This window comes from Pseudopipra pipra, chromosome 6, assembly GCF_036250125.1.
Source record: "Pseudopipra pipra isolate bDixPip1 chromosome 6, bDixPip1.hap1, whole genome shotgun sequence".
In the NCBI taxonomy this organism is placed as follows: Eukaryota; Metazoa; Chordata; class Aves; order Passeriformes; family Pipridae; genus Pseudopipra; species Pseudopipra pipra.
Window position 1 is genome coordinate 14,974,151 of NC_087554.1, and position 21,417 is coordinate 14,995,567.

Here is a 21,417-nt window from a genome sequence, read left to right on the forward strand (position 1 = left end):
TTATAAACAACAAAATCAACTGCAGCTGGATCTTGTCTTCACAAAATTCTACTCCAAAAGAAAAAACAAGCAAGACCTCAAGTTGTATTTTAGGAATAGAAGAAAGGCTGATAATCTGAATTTGTACATAATTAGAACAGTCCTTTGTAGTCCTTGATAAAGCATTATGTACTTGATTTCTACTTCAGTTTCTCCCAAGAACTACTTTTTTCACACTGTTGCTATGCTGTCATTCTCAGAAGATAAATTTCTTACCTCCAGAGGTAGATCCAGGTTCATCCAGGATCTGCCTAATGAACATCTTTTCCTCTTACAATGTATTAAGAATCCAGAAATAGCTTTATCTGCCCCATTTTTTTATTTAACACTAGCTCAAGGGCCCAGTGTGAAGGTAGCTCAATTCTCCATTACTATAGGGAATACTAACAATTCAGTCCTGTAAATCCCATGTAGGTCTTCCCCTTCCACTGCACTTTGCATATACCTGAGCCTTAGCTAACAGGTTGGGTACAACTGTCATTCTGTGCTGCTTTTTACATCTACCAGTCCTGTTTTCATTTAGGTCCTATCTGCTCATTCTGATTTGAGGTAACTGTGTCTTTTGGAGGACTTTTATAAACCACTCACAAACAGAACAGCACTTACCATCCACTGTCCTTCAGGAGACGCCCTAAAGCTTAAGGTCTGTCTAACCCCAGAGTTCCCCTTGCACAACAGTGGCAGCTCTGACAACACAGGGAAAGAGGGAGACAAGAAAACCGGAAAATATCAGAAGCTATTGCATTGAATCCTGACACTGAATCTTAAGAGAAATTTACCACATCATCCCAGCTGCTTCACAGTTAAGGAGCTTTTGCTGGGGTATTATTAAAACATTAATTCCTTCAAGCCTGTCCCCCTCCCTAACAGGACATACATATCTTTATTAAAGCATAAAACTATACATGTGGGTAGATTCTGACTACAGGTTTTCAATAGTGCCACCAACTACTTCTGACTTCACGCCACTGTTAAGTAAGAACAGAAGTATGTTCTGCAGTTCAGTTACACTCTGTTTCCTGCTGGAAATGAAACCTGTGTTTCCTTCTCTATAAACTCAGCTTTCGGCATTGAACTCCCAGCTATAAGACCTAATGCTGGTCCCTCATCTGAACCCACTGGCAATGAGTGGCTTATCACTTGCTAACATTGAAAGCACGGCTCAACCACACCTTCTCTACATACAGCTTTTCCTCTGAGTACATGAGGACTCGCTTTTTCTGGACCAACCTGGTGTGTCTGCACAATTACAATTTCAGATAGAATAAATTTCTGAGGATTCTGTTCTCTCAAAAAAAAAAAAAAATCTAGCTAATACCGCTGTGATAACAGTCAGTGCAGCAGTCATTAATCTGGATAAAGTGATTTTTCACCTAAATTGCCTTCTCTCTTCTTAAAGTTTCAGCGCCAAAAAGAAAATACTTCACTGAAACAAATGGCTGCTAGGACAAATGAGCAGACTGAAATACAGAAGAGAGCAAGCAGGGCTAAGGCAAGGGCATTCAGAAAGGAAATGAGCACAGAGCTGCTTACAAAAAAAGATGTCCTGAAGAAAAAGACAAGTGCAGTTATTACCCTGCCAGTTTGCATATCCCTTTCCTAGTTTCAAAACAAGGCAGCCTACCTCTCTGCTTTCCATATATATCCTGGAAGGAACTTTGTCTCTGAGCTCACACACAAACTACCTTCTCTTCATGAAAACATGCTTAAATTATGCAGGCTATTTTTGGGTCACTCACTTACTTGAGTTTGGGCATAAAATATCTATCTGTTCAGAAGTCTCAAAGCCTCTGCGTTCATCTAGGACTGCAGGGTGCTCCATTTTTCTCTTAGGGAAATACAAATGTTTATTTGCAATCAAGAACAATATTTGAATTCAAACTGAACTTCAAGTTAGAAAAGGGATCCAGAACTGCACCTCTTGACTTTCTTTATCTGACAAAGCAAATGCTTTAAAACTAAGCAGATTCACATGCCCCCATGGAAAGACATATTCCCTGGCTCAAGCTGGCAAAGTCAGGTTTTCAACCCTCAGCATTCACTTGAACATTGAAAAAACTTTATGCAAAAGTATAGAGGTCCAAACATCTCCAGGTAACAAATATTAAGAGCGTGTCCTCCAAGGCTTCCACTGTTTTTTCTGCTGCCCATGAAGCACAGGTTAGAGATTCGTTAGGCAGCAAAAGGCAAAGTCTTGCAGTTGTATTAACTCAGCTGTCACTCTAAGGTACCTGCACAGCTTCTAGATCCCAAAGGGCTTAGCAGGGACAACACAGTCTGTGCAGAGGCTGCTGACTGTGAGTCACACCAGCACAACAGGAGACATGGCTTAAGCCCAAGCAAAGCAGCTCTGCTGGAGCCAGGCTTTGCCACGGTGGTGTCAGTGTAAGTGGGTGGCTGGAGAAGAGGCAGCAGTAGCAGAAGCGGGAAATGAGGAGGACACAGGATGGGTTTGGAAAATGGGTTATGCAAGTAGGAGTGATGGAAACAGCAATCAGTAGTGAGGGGGAAAGAAGAGCAAGGAGAGAAGGAAAGAGTGGCAAAAAAATCATCAAAAAGCACTAGCCTAGAAGGTAAAACTTTGGGCTGAGACTCAGGAAATGGGAATTTCATTCTTGACTCCACTGTGGACATGCTGGATTACCTTGGTTGGGGCAATTCAATCTTTTGTGCCTCAGCTTCTGTTTCTATGACATTATCCTTTTTTTAAAGTGTTCTGATGTCAAAAAGAGGAAAGGCAGTATTTAAAAAGGAATAGTTATTATAATCTATCTACTCAGAATTAAGGCACCAGAGGAGAGAAGCGTCTCTCCATTATTTGAAAGATGCCATGTTTCCTTGTCTGCAGAAGAGCACAATACTCCTATAGTAATCCCTTTTCTTCTGTGCTTTAAAGCAGAGGATTATTATGGAAAATTATTAAGCACCCACACAGTTAAAATGACAGAGCATTTTCATTACTGATTGGCAACTCCTCTGCTGCCCTAATTTAGGTACCACATGTCTTTATGCATTCAAATCAGTAAAAAACAAAACAAAAGCTAAACTCACTTGACATTTGCAGCCAAAAACTAAAGGCACGTCAGAACATTAAAAGTCTCCCAATTCTTGGCCTCTCTTCTAAATACAAAAAAAAAAAAAAAAAAAGGTAAACCCAGAGTCTTATAGCGAAATGTTCACATACACTTAAAAGATTATGATGACCAGGGAGTATTTGAATATTTGAGTACTGAATTGAAATTCTGCAATTTCGAATCTTGATCCCAACACCCGCAGACAGAACTCCCCCAAAGACTGCATAGCATCTGAATAACAAGGTGGCCCGCAGGCAAAGCAAGCTGCAAACAGATTACAAAGATGGAAATGAATTGAATGAGAGGCTGGCCAACATGGGAACTGGACTTAGACATGACTCCCTCCCAACCTGCAAAGGCTCATCTGAAAATGAGACGAAATCCGACATGTCACAAAAAAGCCCGAGAAAATTTTGCAAAACAAACATCACCCCTGCATTTTCTCATCCCCCAGCCAGCTTTTATTCAGGAATAATTACTTTGTTGCTCTTGTTTCCAACCAAGCTGAAAAATATGTTTTCCCAATACTCTAAATTTATGCTTCCTCAGTCTCCCACAAGGAAACGTGGTTCATCCAGTCCATGATTCAAACACAGAGACTGTTTTCACTGTTGCATATTTTCAGTCACATACTCTATTTTGATGTTCTACAGAGGCACTGATGAGTAAAAACTGTCTCTGCATTAAAAACAGGTGAATGCTGAGACATCTGACAGATGAACCTGAATGAAATGCACAAATAGCTCAAGAACGTGCCTGACTTCAGTCCTTCAACATCTAAATGGGTTACAAAGTAACAATGGCTTTACACATGCAGTTTCTTCAAATTAACTTCAAAGGCACATATGATAAAGACCTCAATTTTCAGTTATATTCATCCAACAGAAGGCCATTTTCTATAAAACCAAAACATTTCAATTCAAGGCTATTAAATAATTCTTTCTAACATGAAGGAAACCAAGTAAGATCAGCACTTATCAGGAAATAAGAATAGAACAAAAGCTAAAAGAAAAAAAACAAAGCATGTACTACCACTTTTTTGCATATGTGCCAAGATATAAATACGTGAAAAGTTAAAATGTACAAATTATTTTTGTGTTAGCTGGACTTTTCAGCGAATTTGGTGTAAACACCACTTTTCCACTGTGCGCATTTTGAAGTGCAATCAAAACCACACAAGGTGATTCTCTAACCTCAGACTCCATCCATTCCAAGCCTTTGGAAAGCAAGACTTTCGCCTTCTGCTTCAGTATTTTCTTTTTACCTTTACAGGATTTTCACCTGCTCTGAACTATAAGCTGGTAGTAAGTAGCAGAAGCATGACTCAACTACTGATGAAAAATTCTGGAGTACTTTTCAAGAAAATATCTAGCTAAAAGAAAAAGTACAAGTTTTGATAGGGGAACACAGGACTTTTTGGTGAAAACATGACATTGCAATTTCAGTGACAAAGATCTGTCATCATCTTGATTTTTAATACAGGAGAAAAGGAACTGGAAGTCCCAAAACTACTTAAGTCTTGTTTAAATCAGATCCAGAGTTCATGAAATTGAATAGAAAAAATAGTAAGTATTTGATTAAATGGTGGACTAGATCACAGGCCTGATCAAAAAATTTCTGAGACTAGAAGGTGAGGACAAATGTTGCTGTTTCACCTGAGGAGAACTGGAAATTTCAAGATGTGCTATGAAAGAGGAAGAAAACCACCACAATTGCACGGCAATAATTCACATTATTATTAATAAACAGTGGAAGAGGGGGAACAATAACATCCAAGAAACAGAATAGCTTGTCTCTCATCTCACTCCCACCACACTGACAGGCTGGAATGCTGCTACACCTGTGAGATTACTCAGTCTTCAGGACCTGTATCTTGACTCTGTCTTCCCCCTCCTTTTCCCTATGTTTTAGCTGACTATGTCAGGCTCTCTATTGACATTCATTTAAATATTTTTTCCAGGTCACCTTTCTCCTGTACATTCAAACTGATCTCCTTCATCTGTTTTCCATCTTCATCTCTAAGTCTTATAACTCAAAACATGTCATAAAGCACAATGAAATCTTCCCATCCCCCTCAGTTTCTCTGTGCTCAAAACATGTAGCTGAACAAAATCTCCTGTCACTCATGCAGAAGTGACCTTTATGATGGCTGCAGATGGCAACCAGTGTCATATAAGAAGTGGTGACTGGGCAAACCAGAAGAAAGGCAGGATTCAATTCTTCTTTCAAATGAACACAGTTTGAATACAGAGTTTCTAAGCACAAAAGCATCAAGTCACTCAGGCATTCTACACAAAGTCAAATAACATCAGTGACCATCAGGTAGGCCAAAAAATCCTCAAAGATATAGAAACTTCTGTCCAAGTTTCACAACACACATCGTCCTACTGACTTTCTTTAAAATGGAACAGGAGGGTCTTGCGCAGGTGCCCATGGAGGCTGCATGAGTATCAGCCACAGAACTCCCAGGATTTCAAATAACAGAAGAGCTCACAACAGCTTCCTTCTCCCCCCTCCAGCCTGAAAGTTCTCTGGACTGAAGGTCAAAAGCTTACAACTTGTTCTCCATCAAGAATGTCAGCTCACTGGGGGGTTTGCTCATCTTCGAAAAAGTGAGGGGAGAGCAACTGCACAGACACTTGCTTACCTTGTTTCAGTGTCTTTTTATAAATACATATGTTATAAACCTTGTCAATTCATTTGCATCTGAACCTGAGCACAGAATGCTTATATAAAAGGTTTGCTTTGTTTATCACAAAAGAGCTGCTCAAAGAACTCTGTATGAACTGCAGAAGCACGGGCATAGCACACTGGCTCTGCATTTTGCCTTGCAGAGACTGACCTTCTCCATCAGGACATCAACAGGTAGCAGTCGTAAGCTCTGGACACCAGCAAAGAAAGTTTTTTTTCCCACTTGATTAGGAGCTTTTCACTATGTGCTCCCTTCCTTACAGAGAAGGCCTTAAATGCTTTTTGTACAGTGTTTTATTCTGCAAACAAAGCTACTGATATACTAAACAGGGCAGTAATTTCTGAAAGAATGAGCAACAACACGGTTTTGACATTCAACCATGTCCCTTCTAAAAAGAATTCTATTCACTCTTCATACTACAGCAGCATCTAGAAGTCCTGACCAACAGAGCATTCAGTACTTCCCAAAATTTTCCATCTACATAGGCAGAACAAAGGAGAGAAAATGAAGTTCTTGGCTTTCAAAGATGAAGATCAGATGTGGGTCAGCGCAAGGAACAAACCAAAGTACTTCTTTCTTTCCTCACCTTATCACCCCAAATCATTCATTTTGTTCCAAAAGTGAGTTCATGTTACAGGTTTGAAAAACTGAAAAACATTTCAAATAACCAACTCACATTTATTTGTTACATAATTTGTTGGACTCCTCTGAAATGAACTGCAGCAACAGCACACCCAGTCGAAACACATCCAGCCCAGTAACCCCGATGTAGGGTTTGCATACTAGCTGTGATTAATGAAGGAACAGGATTGTTTAGAGGACATGATTACTGAAATGAGGGAACATGTTTATTTGGTACACAGGTTTTGGAGAAAAACAGAAGTAGAAACCTCAGACAGCACTGCTGAAAAAAGCATGAGAAGCTGTTCAGTGCATATAGTAGAGATGCTCTGGTATTCTGAAAATGGCACTGTGGACAGTCAATAAATACCAGCTTAGATAAGTAAAAGTACAAGAAGTCACAGTCTCAAACAATATATTGCTGTGAAGAACCAAAACCAATACATGGGTTAAAAAACCCACCTTACAAAACAAGTCTCGATTTCACACTTTTTGCAGAGGATCCATTTCGTTACTCTTACCAATTCTTTTGGTATCTATAATAGCTAAAATCCACTTCATAGTCTGTTCAAGTTTCTCATCCATCAAATGGAAAAATAAAATACTTTTGAAAATGAGGCCATGAACTCTAATTGCTGTAAAACCAAGGGCGAAAAAACCCTTGCAGCTCGTATTATCACCTTAATTCCTTCCCCTTCATGTGTAAACTGACACATCATTAGAAAGTCTTCCTGTCCTATTTCCCAAGAGCCTTTCTCTGAGTATTTTTTAATTCTGAAAGGCTTCTTCCCTGGCAAGCCTGCTTTAAAAAGTAAACCAGTGTTTAGCAACAGTAGGTCTCCTTAAAAGGTGCATTTACCACACAGTAGAACTCTCTATATTTAGAACTTGAAATACATTGAGTACCACAGCAAATGTAAGTATTGTGGGTGGTAAACACCCAGTTTAATAGCATCCAATGTATCTGAGTGAAAAAACCAGTTTTATAAATAGCTTCCAAAATTTTGCTCAGCATAGGCAGCTAATAATATCTGAAGATATTTTATTTTACACTTTTTCATTTCTCCTACCAAAACAAGTGTTAGGCCTACGTTCTCCGTCAAGCACTCACCTGGAACAAGTACTGTGGGCATGCCATGAACAGTAACTCAGCTGGGCTGTGAAACGAAGTGAGAACTAACCTGAAACCATCAGGATTATTTTGGTGTGCCTTTTAGGCTGGAGAACTTGTAAAATCTTTCTAGTTAGATTTTGATGTCTTCCTATTCAAAGGCAGCTGGAATACAGGAGTTACGTCCGATCAAACTGTTGCTGACAGCTACAACCAACTTAGGCCCTTTGATAAGAATTTTTAGATTGTTTCCAAGAGCTCTTAAAATTTTTTCTTCCCTAAGCAGTAGCTTCAGAAACTTCAGGTTTGGTTTGCAAGTTAATGATAATTCACACAGATTTGCATCCCTGTAAATCTATAATAAACTGATGCCTGGCACAGAACATCAGAAATACTGCTCCTTTCACAGTTTCATCAAGATAAAGCTAGTTCAAAAGGGTCTCGTTTCCCCCTTTTACCAGCCTTCTAAATTATATCACCACTTTTTTTTTATCCTAATCTTCTGTTTAAACTGTGTGTATGCATCTATTTATGTTCACTGGTATTTCTTTGTGATACAAACGATTTTCTGAGCTGCTGGGAGCTCACAACTCCAGCAGAAGTTGGCAGGTGCAACATATGCTTATAGTGATGTAAAGATACAATAACAAAAGACCACCTTCTCAGACCATTTCCTCAGACTGAATTTATACACCAAAGATAAGTGATTAACAAGTTGGTTTCTTCCCCAAAGACTTCTCAGAAGAATAAGAAGTAAATCTGTCTTCAGTTGTTTTGCTTCGAGACAAAATGTTTGTAATTCTATCTATGGGTAAGAAAGTCAATGCCTGTGACAGAACCCATGAAACAATTTTTAAACTATTATAGTTTTCTATCCATAGTTGTTCCTTTCAGATTTAGAAAAAACATCTGCACTTTCCAACTATTGTGTTAATCATGGGCAATTCTTTTGTAGTTCTTCTGAGCTATGCAACCCAAAGAGGTCCACACACATCCATGATGTTATGACTCCAGGTGTGCTAAGTCTAATGTGGAGTTTGACAAAGAGCCATGGAGTGTCCTGCCCCACATCCAATTAATTTTGCATAACTGAGAGCTTTGACTGGCTTCGGGACACAAATATTTGCTTCTGTGCCATCACCACACATCCCATGTTCGTTCCATCCCCAGGAGAAGCATTGGCCACCTAAAAGAGAAGACAGAAAATACAGAATAAACATCAAAGAAATATAACAGCTTTGGTTAGTTCTGAGGAGCAGATTAGTCAATTTGTCCTACTTAGGTTCTAAGAAATTCTGCTAAGGTGGGGAAAAATGTTCTGGTTCTCTTGAAAATATAAATAAACACAAATGAATTATTCTCCATCCTGTTCCATATTGTTAACAAAACAAGAGAGATTAAAATAACAAAGGCATTTGAAAATCCCTTAGTAAATATATGGTTCGGTATTTTTGCAGAGCCCACAGAAATCTCTCCACATTTTAAGGACCCCCCCTGAAATGATGTGAAATGCCTGTCTTTCAAGTTCCCACTAGTAAGCAAAAGTATCATAAATCAAGCACAGTGACTTTAATAATTCACAGCGTGATCTGCAGGGCTGGGGAACACAGAGTCACAGAGCAGCCAAATTAAATTTCATTCCTAGTTTCAAGTTCACATGTCACCTTTTTCCTTTAAATGCAAGTCTCTGACAGCCTGCCTTACTCTTAATCATCCTACCTCTTATGCTTGCTTTGACATCGTTTCACTGCTTTTATTATTCTTATTTTCACTCATTATTATTTATTTTTGTAACATCTACTCTTTCATATCCCAAATAACGAGTCATGTATTATTATTACCCATAGTACTCTTTCTTGAAGCAAAATATGCAGATTTTGTTCTATAATGGCTGGCATAATAAAAAAAATCCACCAAAGCCCCTTATTCTGAACTACAAGAGCTATTTTTTCCCTATTTTCTATTCTTTATTTGGCTGACAGAGACTGTGCCTGTGACTTTTTGTAATAAAAAAGAAAGCCATCCTGCCATATAATCATTTTTCTGATGCCACTGGCATTTTTGAAAAACAGCAGGTATTAACAGCATGAAGTATCTTTCTGGATTCCAAATAACGAGAAGAAAAGTGATGAAATTCAAAAATCTAATCCCAGTCATAATTTTACTTTTCAGAATTCAGAAACAGATTATTGCAAAGCTAGCAGGACCATCTTTCCTGCACATCCAGTAATATTTCACTGTCATCTGCTCTCTTTACATTATTAGTATATTGAAGTTCTTCTCTCCTGTAATTAAGTGTAAACATTACTGAAGTCAGATGTAATTAAACAATGACATTTCATTTTCCTGATGTAATTAAGCAATGACATTTTATTTTCCTGACAATCTTTAAGTCAACGGAACACAACAAAACACCACTAGAACATCCCAGTAGCCTAGACACATCTCACCTAATACAGCAGCTCTGTTATTCCTATCTCAGAAGGCACCAGATGTTCCCATGGCTATGCACGCACAGTACTGACAGCCCAGCCTATATCCCAAATGCACGTACACGTGCTGCTGAAAAATACCAGAAACTGAATGTGCAACATATACCATTTAAATATCAACAGAACATCCTACAAGTTAATGGGATTTTTTTTTTTTTTTTGTAAGGTTCCAGGTAAAAATGTTTATGTAAATATTAAAAAGCAGGAGAAAGACACCCCAAACCCATACTAGGGACACATCACAAACCAATTATTCAAGGAAGCTACACCTGAGAAAAGGCAATTTTTTTTGCACAGTTAATATGTGAACCCTGCAGACTAAGTCCATTTAAGAGTGGGGGAACTTCCAGTGGAAAGGGAATATAACATGCCCTTGCATTAATAAGATGAATGTGGTATACTTTTTGTTAATAGATTACCAGCAATTAGTACAAGAACTTATATGCTTTTATGGAGACTCACTACATCTGACTAAAGGATTTTTTATTTCTTTTTTCATCCTGTCCCATCAGGACAAGAGAGAGGAGACCAAAAAGTTTCTGATCACTTTGTATTACAAACTGCTCCATGAAACATTAATTGTACAATAAATATTCAAAGAAACAGTGCAGTATTAACCTCTCAAACTGATAAAGATATCAAGTGAAGCATCTTTTGAAAAAAGATTATAGAAACATTTACAAGCTAGGAAGCCTCCAGACAAGAACATCTCCCCTAAAATAAGGATCATGGAGTCTCTTCCAGCCTTTACTTCTCCAAGTAGGTAAATAGGCCACCAAAATAGGTTTTTCTGTGTGATTCCAGTGAGCTCCAGGGTTACTGAAATGGGACGAGAGTGAAAACTGGCAAAAGAAAAATTAACTAGGGTTTATGTATGAATGATCTTATTCAAAAATGCCTCATACATCTATGGAGAGCCAGGAAGAAATATGAAGAGATGAAAGGACAGCTGACAGATACGGAATAACAGGCCACAAAAATGTTTCTCATCACCACCAAGTCAGAATCAGGAAAGCTAAAAGGCAGAAAATTTTTATTGTGAAAATAAAAGGTGTATTGTACTACATCTGCATGTAGAAGATTTAGCCAAAAGTTTGTCCATACAAATAGCCAGATGCTTGATTCATGAGAGAGAAAACAGAATTTTCAGGAAACATATCAAGTCCATTTTTTGGCAATAATATATTAACAAAATTTGGAGGAGGGCTGGGCAAAATGACTGCAGTGAAAACGGTCAGGAGGGAACAAGCAGCTCTGTGAACCACTGGCACAGAAATTGAAGTCAACGAAGATCGAAGGTAATGAGGCATCTATCTAAAAAATTACATGGAAGGAATATCTGCAGAGTTAAAGAAAGACCCTAAGGAGAACTAATGGTTAGCCTCTGGAAAAAGGACACCATTCCATGTCAATTTTTTTCTTTTTTTTTTTTTCTCCTTTTTTCTTGCTTGTTTTCTTTTCGGTTGCTTCTATTCACAGTTTATTGCTGATAAAAACCTCAACACAGACCAAGCAGCCCTACATGTCTTCACAAGAAAATTCAATTTCTATGCCTGTGCCAGACCTTCCCAGGATGAAAGACCATTAAAATGATGTGTATTAATACAGCTACAAACTGCCTCTAACAAAATTTAGCACAAGCACTGTAGCATGTTCTCAAACAAAACGGTTTGTGTTTGGTGAGGTGAGGGAAGGTTGCTCTATGTCACTGTTTAAGTGAAACCACATAAGACATCACACTCACCTTTTCCCATTTAAAACATAAATAGTCAAGGTACAAATGAAAACCACAGAACTCACATGGATGATCCCAAGGGAATTTCAGTGCATTCACAGTCACACTAATTGAAGTTTACAGCAATGCTATGCAGAACTTTCCCCCAAACATTAAATATACAAAACATAGGGAGAAAAAGGTCCTTAACAAATCTGTTTTGGTCAAACTACACAAGAAGGGGCTAGTGCCCTCCTTCTGTCTGCAATAATTATCCAGGCTTTTTTCAAGGTAACTGAAGTGACAATGGCAATATACAAGTTGATTAAACTGCAGAAAATTATTTCTAGGAAAAATAAAGCTGCATCATAGTGAACAGGATTCTGGAGAAAGTAGAGGATTTAGGGTTGCTCCTCATTGCTGAGCTCTTTGTTCTTCAGATGGAAGAATCAAGGTTAGCAAATAAAGATGCTCTGGGTGAGATTCACTGCACTTAATTTCAGCCATCTAAAAATCAAGCAACTTAGCTACAGATCATTATCCTCTAGTTTTCCACGAGAGCCAATGGGGACATCTACATGTCTCCAATAGGCAATTCATCTTATTCAAACACTGGTGTTAAAATCAAATCTATCTCACTTCAGTGACTATAAAGAGAGACCAAGTGATTGTCCTAGCCTAGGCATATCAGTTTTATGCAGCTGAAGACAGGTTACGTTAAATCATATGCTTACAATCAGTCTGAAGGCAAAGCAAGGAAAACTGGAAACAAGGAAGCTGCAAATATCACTGCAACCTAGCTTCAGGCTACAAACAGTCTGCTTCTAAACCAGCCTGTGCCCTGGAGGCTTATCACTGGAGTCTTCAAAAGATTCTCTTTTCTGTTTCTCCTCTCCTGCTCTTTCAACCACAAAAGCAGAAGTTTGCCTTAAAGACAAGCCAAGTATCTTAAGGCCAAGCCATTCAAGAGAGAGCTTCACATTTTAGGGATCTGTTAAAATGTTTTAGTACAGCTCTATTACATTGGCTCTGTGCTCTTAGCAATGCTTCACAATACCTCAAATTATTATTTCTCTCTAATCTTAAATTAGTGCTACTCTACAGATGGTTATAGACGAAGTTACAGTAGGCAGGAGATCAGCTCAGCGCAAGTCAAAAGACTTTAAACAGCATCAGGGCTGGACCACAGACAAAATTCAGGTGTCTCACCTATCCTCCCTTGACTATTTGAAAGCATACAAAACCTCACAAAGAACAATGTCACACTACACAGAAGGAGAGATTTAGACCATATTTCTCCCAAGGAGCTGTAAAACACAAATGAATAAATTTTCTTTTCTTATCTTTTTTTTTTTTTTTTAAGGCCATCTAGTGGTTCAGAGTGTCAGGTAAAATAAAAGGAAAGAAATATCCCTCTAAACTTTTGTGGTTTTGATAGCAACAACTCTGTCATTAGTGCAAAAGATCTGCAGATTCTTAGAATATAAGAAACAGGATTGATATCAATTGTTTTCTGAAGAAAAAATATGGAAACGTATTAGTAACTAAAAGGGAAGTCTAAGCATTCTGCAAAATCTTATTAAAGGCAAAGCTTGGTAAGTGGAATGTATGATGACATCATCTCAAGACACTATATGGTACCTCCAAAACTCAAAAATAACTATGAGATTCATATAGTTGATTTTTATTATGGAGCCACATTTTCAAGGAGCAAGCTGTTATGTGCTCTAGGCAGCCCATCGAGTTGCTGGTGGAGTTGTTCAGGACCAAAACTCTCAGGAATGTGTGTCTGGCTTTAAACTGAGTAAGCTTGATAAAAATCAGACGCATTGCAGTGCTAACACAACACACAGATAAGAAAAACCACACATTTTTGATATTACGTACAAAGTTATGGTGCTAAAGACATGCTGATTTCAAAGTTAGCCTCTGGTCAACAATCTGCCCTCACTCTACATGAGTAGCTTCTCCCCAGGCAGTGGACCAAGACCACTCAGTCCCCTCCACAGCTGTCATTTTACACAGGTGAAAAATCATGTGACTGTGGTTCATCCTGGTATCTGGAAAGAACTTTCAACGTCCTCAAACAGCTAATCATAAGAAATGTACGAAGCTTGCACTACATAGAGGCCTCTGACTTGGTGCTCTAAACTAATATCTTATGTGAATTATTATTTTTTCCCAGCAGAAGCACTGTTTTGTTAGTTGGACCTTCTCTCTGCCTATACTTGTATCTTGTGTAATACAGCAGGGACTTCAAACTGGGTCAGGGCCTCAAGGCCAACTGTCAAAATATCCAATTATAATCCATAACTACCTATTGAAGAGAGTCAGAAAATCGACTTGAGAATACAAGATGCCTAGTATGGCTTAGGCATGTGCAGTACTTCAAAATGGAGCAACAAGGCTATACATATCCTTTGCAATTACTTTCAGTTGGGAAAGTCTAATTTCTAGTTTGTTCTTCAATATCAGTGTCTATCCCACAAACTGCAAACAGAAGAGCAGCACAGAGCACATCTAATCTCTTCTGTTCTCATTTCCATAGCATATGAATAGCTGAGAGTTACAAAATGGGAAGGGGAAGGAATCGTGTGTATTATAATTTCCAAGTGCACAGCGAAGGGTCATGTAGCACATCTGGCACAGCCAGAGGAATCCCACATAAGCAATGCAGAGAATTAGAGGAAGATGCAGTAAGAATGGCACTTAGCAAAAAAAGCCATAGCAGATTCGTGCAAACATGCTGAGCATTTTCCTGTGCACTGTTTTAAGCACTGGGCAAATAACTGAGCCCATCCCTAGAGGAAGTGCTATCTTGCCAATTTACAATGACAACAGAAATTTTGTTCTGTTCTCACAGGGCACTTCAAAGCAGGAGCCGAATGGCTCACTGCACAAATTAATATGTATCTATTTGAAAGAATCATTCCACATCAAATAAGCCATGGTTTAGGTTACCACTCAGGCTAGTTTATGATGGATTTTATTTTTCCTTCTCTGTTATGCATTGTCATTTTGAAGCCAAAAACAGAGGAAGAAATTCACAAAACTATATCCTATGACGTAAAAATGAGACTTGCAACTACAGATTTCTTGGGCTGCTGCACCTTCGTAGCTTCTGTGGTGACACTGAAGCCCTGTAAGATGGAGATGATTGCTTTGCTGTGTGTAGGTAGCAAGGAGAGAAATCTACTGCAAGGATTATCTGTTCACATTTCTGTTTCCACAGGGAAACACAAATAGTACTATGTCTAATGCTCACAGGGGTTGCAAAGGTTTTCCTTTTGGTTTTACTCAACCATGTCAATTCCTTCCCAACAGGAAAGCATCTCCAGCTCAACACAGAACAAAACCTGGGCTCACGACTTTGTGCAAGACTGAACGTAACTGGTCCGCTGACAATACATGAGGATTATATCATACACGAAGCAGCTGCAGTGCAGAGAGGATTAAGCATTAAAGATGCTTTTTTTTACACCTGTAGAAGACAAGAAAATCTTTAAATTTTGCTTGCTTAAGTACAGGACAAGAACAGACAGAAATTAGTTAATGGAGAGATTTGTCTTGAGGCTCTGACCGTGGCACAAATGTCTGTTCCATCAGAATATCAGGCATGGAAGAGTGTGACATTCATTCAGAACTTACATCCCTGCCTCTCACAGTGACAGGCATTAAACGTGTCACAGTGCTTTAACTTTGTGTGACCAGAACTAGACAATCACGATCTCATCACAGAGCCAGAGACTGCAAGTCTCATGACCCTCTGTATGATGTGAAATGGAATATACAGAAAATACCTTAGACTAAGTGCTTAGTAAGAGGTCATCCACACAAAGCAGTATGTCAGAGCACATCTAGAAGACTGCAAGTCATTCAAGTGTCCCATGGGACCACATGGTGCCATGGTCATTTATGCCCATGTATTTTGGGTATTAAAGCATTACCATTTCAAATTTACACGCACTTTAAACTTACGTAAATGATTATACAAAGAAAAGGAGGGGACGGCTGCGATTTACCTGACCTACAACGTTATATCCAAGACCTGGAACTGATGGTCATCTTCAGCACAGGCCTGGGAAAAGTAACAGATGAACACAGAAGCAAGAATCTGAGAACCCCCTCAAACTGCATTCCAGTATTACATGTAGCTTTCAAAGCACTAAGCAAATCGTAGAGCAGGAGAAAGTACAGTCAGCAAGATGAGCAGCAGCACGCAGGTGAAATGGCACTTCCTCCTACTTCATCGGCTGAGGTCAGAGACAAGAGACCCCACTGGGCTCTCAGGAACTCTCTCCTCAAGAAGGAACAGCTAGGTTGGAAAAAGATATTTTGGAAATGCTTTGGTGCTTAACATGTGTCATAAGGCAACCCTTTGTAGAACTGGTCTATTTACAAGCATGAGCTTTAAGGCCATCACACAGACCAGGCTACAGATGACTGCCAGTCCTTGGCAGCTTATAAAAAATACTGATATAACAGAAGCTAAAAAAATATTCCATATGGCCACATTTACCTTCTTCTTATCTGACTGCTGTTCTCTTCCCATGAAGGGCTGTTTGCACTGAACAAAAGTGAGCATTCTAGGGTTTATCTATAAAGGTGTCCTTTTCTGCAGAATACAATTCTCTAACTCAGAACCAAGAATTGAAATGTGTAAACCTTCCACACGGACATCTTAATGTAAAATAGCTTTGTGTTTAAATGGGCTTTAGTTTGAACTTTTCCCCTTTCATTTTCCCTTAGCAATTGCAAGGCTGCATTTGGTCAAGTTTCAAGATACATGATATGAATGTGCATTACTGTCAAGTGAAGTCTAAAAAAACCTGCTTGTTGATATTAAACAAGTGAGAGCTTTTCTTCCCCATGCTTAACAAGTAATCTGAGATGAATTCCAGCAGTCATAAGCGAAAGCGTTAGAAATGCAGAGAGAAAAATCAAGGAAACAAGTGGTCACTGAGTTTCTCAGTTTCCATCTTACTGACTGAACTAGTAGATTTTCTCACAGCTACGCAGTTGCCACAGAACAAAAGTAGCTGCAGCTCAGCAATGACATTATTGGGATGCCTTATTTTGCAAACTTTCAAGTCGTAATCTTAGCATATCGCAATGGCTCAGATGATGGCTCCCCTGCAAGTGTCACAGTGCAGTTGTAACAGTGGCAGCACCCTAGGACGTGTGCCCAAGAGCTTTAAAATACTGAGCTTGATACAAGCTATAGCATAGCTGTAGTCCGAGAGAGTTCCGGATGAACTAACCCTCCTTTCAGGGCAGGATTTGTGGATCACAAGTTTCCTCTGTGCTGCAACTGTTGTACTTGAGTTAACCCACTTGTATCTGGTTCAAGTGTGCCTATACCACACTGTACTGTAGTGCAAGCGCACATCTAATAAAACTCCTATGGCTCATGTGCCTTGTCTGTCTGTCTCAGTTTGTGCCTGTTGTTACAGGGACTCCTATACTTGCCACTGTTTTGGGGTCTAAATGGGGTAAGTTTAGATCTACACAGATATAACAAGGGCTGGGTCATTTGAGCAGCTAGAAAAAGAGTAAAAAATGAACACATTGGTAATATCCCCACGTTAACACTGATGGCACACACAGCCACCATTCCCCTCCATCTCCTACAACATAGTTCTGTGAATGGGATCCCTTCCAAAGAAGAAATTAGAGATAGTTGACAGAGCTGTGACAAAAGATGAAAGAAAGCAAAAAAAAAAAAATAAAAATCCCACGATTCAGACTTCAAACATAACCCTTAAGGAGGTTCACTTCAAGTTTGTGCACCAAAGGCAAGCCACATTTGCTCAGAAGGGCTGATGAAACACAGTGCTTTTACCTGACATTGGCTGTGCAGAGCTGGGCTGGTGTTAACTTTCTATCGCAAGTGAAACAGTAGCTGAATACTGAAAAAAAAAAATTAAAAAACAAACCCACAACAAAACCCCAAACAAATTGCAAATAGTTTTTGACATACGTCCCTTCTGGTGCAGAACAGATTCTGGGCAAGACGTAAAGCAAAGCTTGCTAACTTTTACCTATTTATATCTGCACGGATTAATTTTACATTATTATCCTTTACTTTTATTCACTGAGCTATTTAATTACAAATCCATAATTGTTGATGAAAAAAAAAAAAGCCGTTGAATTTCAATACCAAGCTGGCAAAACCTGAGCATTTTAAGCAACACACAGGGCTAAAGAAACCCCAGCCTTGGAGTGGTACAGAGTACATATGGGTGTGTGCAAACACCTTTTACAAACTCAGGCCAGTTAGTCTGGGAATAACCCTGCCACAGCACAGCTTCTTCACATTTCTACCTTCATCCTCCTTCGTGAGGATGTCCATACACTTACTCTTCACACCACTCTTAACTAATCTTCCCTAGAAGGGCACAAGACTAGGAAAGAAACACTGGTAGAATTCAGGATGCCACTGGGTACCAAGTGACACCATTTGAGTTGTTCTAATTAGGAAAGGCAAGCACCATCTCTGCCACATGAGGTTCAAGGTACATTTTGGGGACACCTCACCACTTTGCCTCCATCAGTATAAGTAAGATACATCTAAATTCTGAATTGGGGTTAGCTCCTTAAGTTGAGGAAATAGATCAAGTCATTCCCTGGAAGAAGGCAAGCACAAAGAGTGTCCTGAGATGAAAATCTCCTTCAATCAATACTGCAAGATGTTTTCTGAAAGTTTCTGCTCTACTACATTTTTTTTGGATGCTGGTAAAATCATCATCATGGCTAGGCTTTGCGAACGAAGATTTGGGAAGGCTCTATGCTGGTAAAATAGCTATAGTGAAAACAGCATTCATACATCAGGTGCAGGGATCTGAGGTTGGAAAGTAAAATCTCTCTTTGGCACAGTGACAGGAAGAACAGCTGATAGGCAGAGGGATTCAGAGGTGCCATGCCAGCTCCAGAAGGTCGGAGACCAGAATGGACAATGCAAGCTGGGTCCCTGAGATGCTGTTTGGCACTATCCCATCTGATCCTCTGCATAACCTCAGGGAGAAGAGGAAACCAGCTGGAATGAAGACAGGAATATCTGACACCATTTTGGAAAGACTGTATCTGCCAGAAACCAGGGATAACAAAGTATTCTTCAGAATAAAAAAGACAAAACAAATATCTCTACCTCTGAAAGAATACATGGCCAAATTAAGAATTCAAGAGTTTTGTTCTCCTTGCTTTGAAGGAAGCAGGAACACTGGAAATATGGGGTCTCTGTGTATTGGCCTTACTATTCTTTCCTGTGTCCACAGAGAAAGCCAGTTTCTTCCATTTTATATTTGGCTCTAGACTAATTACAGAGTAGGAGCAGCTATAGAAAGCAACCTAGAAAAAAAAGCTAGACAGAAAATAATTACTTGGAATGTAAGGCCACACTTGGCCCTATGACAAATATTTATCGTTACTCTAAAGAAAAAGTAATAGTATAAAAAGCTTTTAAGTTATGGATAATATTATAATATGAGAACTCAGAAAATAGTGCAAAAGACTAAAACCAAATCAGCCCAAACTTCTGGTAAAACAGAAAGCTTCGGTATGCAGTGAGAAAAGCAATACATGGCATGCATGTATGTCCACAGGACTATGTATATAACATACAAACAGATGAACACTATACAAAGTAGTTCTCACTAACCTGCAACAGGAATGTGAGAGAAGCTGAATTTATACTTTACACCACTGGAAAATAGAACAACCAAACACGAAGATGACAAAGTCAGACAATGTTGAGATGTTTCCTTAAATAACTTTAAAAGTGTTTTTCTCTGATTTAGTGATAACTGAATACCAATCATGAAAATATTTCTTGTACAGTAAAGCCAAGAGATCTTTACTCTTTAGCTCACGTATTAACAGAACTGTTGGTTCATGGGTGAACCAAAATGCCATTGATTCTAGAGGTTTCTTAATGTACTCAGGAATAGACAAAGTAAAAATTAGAATTTTAAGTGTCCAATCAACTTTGCAGAAGTGACTCATTCCCAATTCATTCAAAGACTTAAAAATGCTAACAATCCCCAAATAAGAGCCTTTTTTATTTTGTCTTTTTTTTAGGGGGTAGGGGAAGGGTTGGATGCTTAGCAGCATTTTAAAGCTCTCTGTATAACTTCTGATACAGAAAGGTTAAAAATAAAGACCATAATCTTTAGCTGCCCAGCCCAACCTGCTTTACAAATTTGCTGTCAGAAAAAATTGAGCCTTCTGAAAAATCAGATATTTCACAAGCAAAAATCAGAAACCCACTGAGATTTCAATTGCCCAGAAAAGCTTTAAACAATTTTGAACATACTGATGTAAACTAATCTTCCAAAAGGTCTTCTGTGCACAGACAACTCAAAATGTCGTGTAGTTAACAAAACCTTCTACAGCAAGATGGTGAGCTCTGCATTAGATGCCACTTCAGTAAACACCATGTTCTATCTTCATAGTTTCACTGCATCTTTGGCATCTAGTTCATCCAAATATACATGAACACATACTTATACATGTATACATACTTAATTGAGCTACCTGAGGGATAAGTTTGTTACCAATTTCTGCATGAGAATGCCTATTCTTATGGAGAAAAACTTCACACTTGAATAATTCCTTAGGATACAGAACTAATTTTTATGTCTAAGTAGTAGCTATTATTTAGAACATTTTAAAATCTCCGTGTTGAAATATGGTTCAAATAATTTCAATTGGTCTAATTTTCAACACCTTCTCTCCTAGCCAACGTGTCTTGCTGACAGGTTGTTCATGGAACTGTTTACTTTCCAGCATGAAAGGTTATCTTTTTCAGAAATTTCTTAGGAGATGTTTCTAATTAATTAGTCTACAATTCCCACACCACTTTATTTTTTTTCTTTTTTTTAATTAGGTGTTGTGGGTTTTTTGGTTTGGTTGGGGTTTTTTAATTTGTTTTAGAAAGCTGCCAAAGCTCTAGCAGGCACAAATGCTTCCTTCTCTCTCTGTAAGAGATGTTTTTTGGATGCTTTTGCTGCTGTGAAATTTTTCGCCTCTCCAGGGGACAATTAAACAATGACAACACTGTATTCACCCCAAAGCATAATTCTATTTTTGAAGATTTCATTTGACTAACATGATACTGACCACAACTTTTCATCTGCAAGGCAATGTAAGTCAAGTTCAGCCACATGTCAGCGTGCACTGGCTTGACCCAAGTCTCAGGAGATGCAAAAATTACTTAGCTGGCAATGTGATTAGGTAACCAGGCTGACTACATGGATGGATTCAAAGCTGCTTCTCCAACTGGTAATCAAGAAAGGTCTTAACAGGATTTAAGAAGTGAAGGCAAGCCTTGATGGGAATGAGAAAAGAAGCCATGAGGAAAACAGTTTGACTCCAGTTGAAAGCAAAATCCTAAGTCATGACTAATTCCTTCATTTCCAGCTATCGGTCTCCGTTACTAAGGCTTTGCTCCTTTCGGCCACGTGACTCTAAACTTTCTCATTATAGAGGGAGAATTACCCTGCACAAAGCAAAAATATAATCCTCCTTCCTGAGCTCTGAAGGGATCTGGTCAGACCTTCCCTCTGAAAAATGGCAGAAATCATCACAAGAAGCAGCAGACAGCAGAGGACTAAACCTCTGAGTGCTGCCAGCATTACTGACTAAAGTCTACTCACTGACTCCACTATTTCTACATT

At 38.9% G+C, this 21,417-nt stretch overlaps 2 protein-coding genes across 3 annotated transcripts in view; one reads left to right on the forward strand and one right to left on the reverse strand.

The window, feature by feature from the left end:
* KCNC1 (potassium voltage-gated channel subfamily C member 1) overlaps window positions 1–17,156 on the forward strand; it is a 126,421-nt gene extending 109,265 nt beyond the window's left edge. For both annotated transcript variants that reach the window (XM_064657483.1, XM_064657480.1), the window contains one exon: window positions 15,068–17,156. In XM_064657483.1, the coding sequence (XP_064513553.1) occupies window positions 15,068–15,249 (182 nt within the window). In that variant the 3' untranslated portion in view covers window positions 15,250–17,156. The remainder of the gene's footprint in view (window positions 1–15,067) is intronic.
* Window positions 6,463–21,417, reverse strand: part of SERGEF (secretion regulating guanine nucleotide exchange factor) — a 149,879-nt gene continuing 134,924 nt past the window's right edge. The window contains 2 exon segments of the mRNA XM_064657486.1: window positions 6,463–8,577; window positions 8,580–8,723. Coding sequence (XP_064513556.1) covers window positions 8,540–8,577; window positions 8,580–8,723 — 182 coding nt within the window. The 3' untranslated portion in view covers window positions 6,463–8,539.